Below are 4,151 nucleotides of genomic sequence, written 5' to 3' on the forward strand. Positions count from 1 at the left end.
AACCAAACACTGGCTCTATATTGGGGCCTTTCACATTTTTTGCGAGTTTCTCAGGCACCATATTTTCTCCTCCTTCCTTGGTTGAGTCAAGGTTTTAGTTGGTTCCAATCTGCAACTTTACTGCTAGATGCCACTAAATCCTACACCCTGCTCCTTTACGTACGTACTGGACTTTGTATTGTCTAAGTCATGAAGTTGCAATCCTGTGAGCAGTCACTGGAAGAAAAAGTACTTTATTAATTAAAAAAAGGCGAGGAGGTGGTGACCCCCAACAGTCACCTTGTTCTGTTTTCTTCTAACTTACAGTATGTACAAATGATGGGGCAATAAGCTGTGACAGTGAGTCAGGATGCATAATACCAGCACACTGAAACTGAAGCAGCTAATAGAATTCAGCTCATCAATCATTTTATCATCTATACCTGTGCTTTTCCTATGGTGACCTTTACATTACAACTGTGTTGCATTGTCTTTTATTTTAAGAACTGAAACAATAAAAATGTTTCCTTCAGTTTTATTTATTGAAGTCCAGAATGTGTTTTCTCTAAAGTAAAACTAAAGGTCCCATATTGTCGGATTTACGGGTGAACTCGAGTATGTACAGCATTTGCAGCAAAGTCCAGATGGAGTCAGAGGCCAGAGAACCTGAGAGAAGGCTCATTACTCTCAATCAGAAGCCAGCAGGGGTCATACTGTAGAAGTGCAGAGAAGAGTGCATTAGGTTCATACAACGTGTACCAGGTAGTTGCTACCACAGTGGCTTGTAATTGGGATTCAGTAAGGCAGTTTGACAATTATGTGCTACAGTGCTTTACATTTTTCTCATTTCCCCCTTAACTAAATGTGAAGGAAAGGAGAACGCTGTTATTTATTAGCCGTTTATTAGCAGTGGTGTTTTGTTAATTTCCTAATTTGGGCTATTTCCCTACCCCCCAATTCCTCCCTCTGAAGGGAAATCCAAGCTTACAGTTGTGTAATTATTTTTTTTACATTTCTAATTGCTGTAATTATGTCATTATCATTACTGTTTCAATAATGTTGCAGAATTACCATAATTATGTGTGATTTCTTGTGGTCAGTGTGTCATCATTGGATTTTTTTCCCCCCTCTATTCTGCATGGAAGGTAATTTTGTTCTAACTCTGTAGCCAGCAGTGTGGCAGACAGCAGTGAAAAAGAGCCATTAAGCTTTTATTCTGCCTTGGTATTAGCTCGTTAAGTGGGAGCTAATTCAGAATCAACAGTTCAAGTCAGATTTTCGAGGACAAAATTAAGAAACAGATGAACACTTAATAAGAAATTTGTTTTAAAAAATTAAACTACCATTGCCTTGAACGGTTTAAGAGGAGTCAAAGAGGGGTGACTGTGATTTTTATTGTGCTCAACTTCAAAGCTGCCGTCTACCGTCTGCTGTGTGTTTAGAAATATGAAAAGAATTGTTACTGAATGAGATTTCAAAGCAGACTTTTGATTGAAAGAAAAAAAAACGTTAACAGTAATAAGATGACAAGTTTACTCAGCTTCAAAATACATGTGAACAATGAATGTCCTTTTTTCTTTTTGGGGTTTAGCAAGTCAGTGAAACAAGAGCCAATGGACGATGACTTTACCGCAAAGAAAGGGTTGAAAAGGAAAAGAATTAAGGATGAGCCCATGGAAGGTCCTTCACATTCCTCGTCTACACCTACGTATGTCTGACCAGGTCTTTGGTTTTACTGGCATCTATAACACATGTTAATATTAACATTAATCTTGATTTAATATTTAAATTTCATGTTTTTCAGTATCGTGTAAGCTATTAGTATTCTGTCTGTCTTCGTGTTACCTGCAGCTCAAAGAAAAAAAATAAGCAACATGGACAGGAAGACGAAAGTGACGGGGAAGCTCAGAAAAAGAAATCAAAGAAGAGAACAGACAAGGTAAACATCTGTCCTTGCGAGCTATTCTGTCTCCCATCAATAATAATCCCACTATATGAAGTTTGCTGGAAATGCAGTCCATGATGGGAGTGTTTGAATTCTCATCTTAAGTGTTTTTCTCGGTACAGACGGTAAAGAAAGAGGAAGGAGAGCATCCAGTCTCCAAAAAGCCTAAGAGGACAAAGGGGGAGATTGAGGAGGCAAAACAGTTGAAGATAAAAAAGAAGGAGGAGGAGGAGCAGAGTCGCTGGAGATGGTTGGGAAATGCTGCTCTTTCCATGCATTGACCTGAACCCACCCCCACCACACAGACACAAACACGCAATCAAACTACATGGGGAAAAGTGGAGAGCAGCTATTTTCACTTTGTCAAATCTAACCCTTATTTTTTCATCATCTTGCCTCCTGCCAGGTGGGAGGAAGAGAAGTATGAAGATGGGGTGAAATGGAGGTTCCTCGAACACAATGGACCCTACTTCCCGCCTGACTACCAGCCTTTGCCAGACAACGTTCACTTCTACTACGACGGTCAGTTCAGCATGGAAGATGAATGTGTCAGAAAGGGTGAACGAAACAGGGCTGAAAGGGCTTTACACGTTATATTTGACACACACGGCATAGTTTTACTCATGACAGTAATTTAAAATAACCTCACTGGTGCACTACAGAACAACTTCAGTTTTTGATGATTTTCTGGGATTCTTTGTCTTTTTTTTTTTAACCTGTGCTTCACAAGAATTAGAGAAATGGGGAGGCAGAAGTAGTGGGACAAAAATGAAAAATATAACAACAAATAATCAAAAAGAGAAAAAAATAGACAGCTGCACAATACATAAAAATACACATAAAACGACATGCAGTAAATCAATTTACATACATGTGAATTTGTTTAACTAAGTCAACAAGTAAAACATGCATCAAACAATGCATCAAAGCAACATTTTATTTGCTTTAAGTCGTGTTTCTAATTTTTTTTTATCTTAAAAATGAAAGCCAGACAAAGTGCAAGCTCAGATTTAGAGGAACAGTGAACAAAGTATAAAACAGAAGAGTTCTTGGAAGTGGGCAGATCTGTGGATGCCAGCGTAGAGGCACACAAACACAAGACACGGCCCAACTGGATGTTTACGAAGCTAAAGGTGTATTGGGTCAAACACTGATTGATGACTGTAATTGTTTTTGCTTCGTTTAGCAGTCTAGCCACAACAGCATCCAACAGGGAGTTGGTTTGATCTGTTAATTCCTGCGCTTGCATGTACTTGTTTGTAGCTCACTCTGAATGGAGATCTTTGTCCTTGTCTCTGAGTGTACGTCTGTAAAGTCATGAATTAGCCTGACGGGACTCTAAAGGGGCTGAGGTGGCTGTTACAGCATGTTGGATATTGATCTTGGCGTCTAAATGTGTGAGTTGTTTTGTTTGTTGAATTAAAATGGTGTGCTTGTGTTTTGTTTGTGTGCAGGTAAGAAGGTGAAGTTGAGCCTTGCCGCTGAGGAGGTGGGGTTGTTCTTTGCCCAGATGTTGGACCATGAATACACCACCAAGAAAGTGTTCCGGGAGAACTACTTTAAAGATTGGAGGAAGGTAAAGCAAGAAAGAAAGTCTGAGATCTTGTCTGACTGAAATTGAAATTGAAACAAACTCTTTAAAAACATTTTTTAAAAGGCTTTTGTCAGATTTCTGATTATGAACCATTGTGGTTTTGACCAGCAACATTTCCCTTGATGCTGCGATGATGCCGGTCAGTGGGAGCTTTATCAGTTTGTTTTGTGTACATGAGTGATTTGTATTACCTGTATTAACTGTTAATACAGGGGAGTAATGCAAATACAGAATTAGTTGTCTGTGTTCCAGCTTTGTGTTAGAGTACGTGTGTGACTGTGACTGCTACCTGTGCGCTGGTGTCTGTCAGGGTGTCCTCTGTATAGAGAAAACACTGTGCCAAGCCCCAAGGCATATCATGCAGAATTAATTTTGCGCTGCTTAGTGCTCAATGCACTTGAAAATACGATTTGTGTGAAGGCATTGATATGCTAATCCATACAAGTAGCTCCCCTGCATATGAACAAATCCAATTAAACTGTTTTATTATAGCCGGAAAAAACTCTCCTCGCTCCACTGCCCTCAGTGCCCGCCCACTGTCGGGTGTCAGTCATGCTTAGATACGCAGACTGACTGCGTGTCCATACTGCTAGAGTGATTCTGGAGTGATTCTGGAGGTGTGTGTGTGTGTGT

The 4,151-nt window shown here is 39.8% G+C and overlaps 1 protein-coding gene across 1 annotated transcript in view; it reads left to right on the forward strand.

The window, feature by feature from the left end:
• zgc:173742 (DNA topoisomerase I, mitochondrial) overlaps positions 1–4,151 on the forward strand; it is a 29,948-nt gene that overhangs the window by 4,227 nt on the left and 21,570 nt on the right. Inside the window, exons 5-9 of the mRNA XM_035664671.1 lie at positions 1,571–1,687; positions 1,831–1,918; positions 2,047–2,174; positions 2,331–2,446; positions 3,379–3,500. Of these exons, the coding sequence (XP_035520564.1) occupies positions 1,571–1,687; positions 1,831–1,918; positions 2,047–2,174; positions 2,331–2,446; positions 3,379–3,500 (571 nt within the window). The remainder of the gene's footprint in view (positions 1–1,570; positions 1,688–1,830; positions 1,919–2,046; positions 2,175–2,330; positions 2,447–3,378; positions 3,501–4,151) is intronic.

This window comes from Morone saxatilis, unplaced genomic scaffold (genome assembly GCF_004916995.1).
Source record: "Morone saxatilis isolate NCDOM2014 unplaced genomic scaffold, NCSU_SB_2.0 Contig2, whole genome shotgun sequence".
Taxonomy (NCBI): Eukaryota; Metazoa; Chordata; class Actinopteri; family Moronidae; genus Morone; species Morone saxatilis.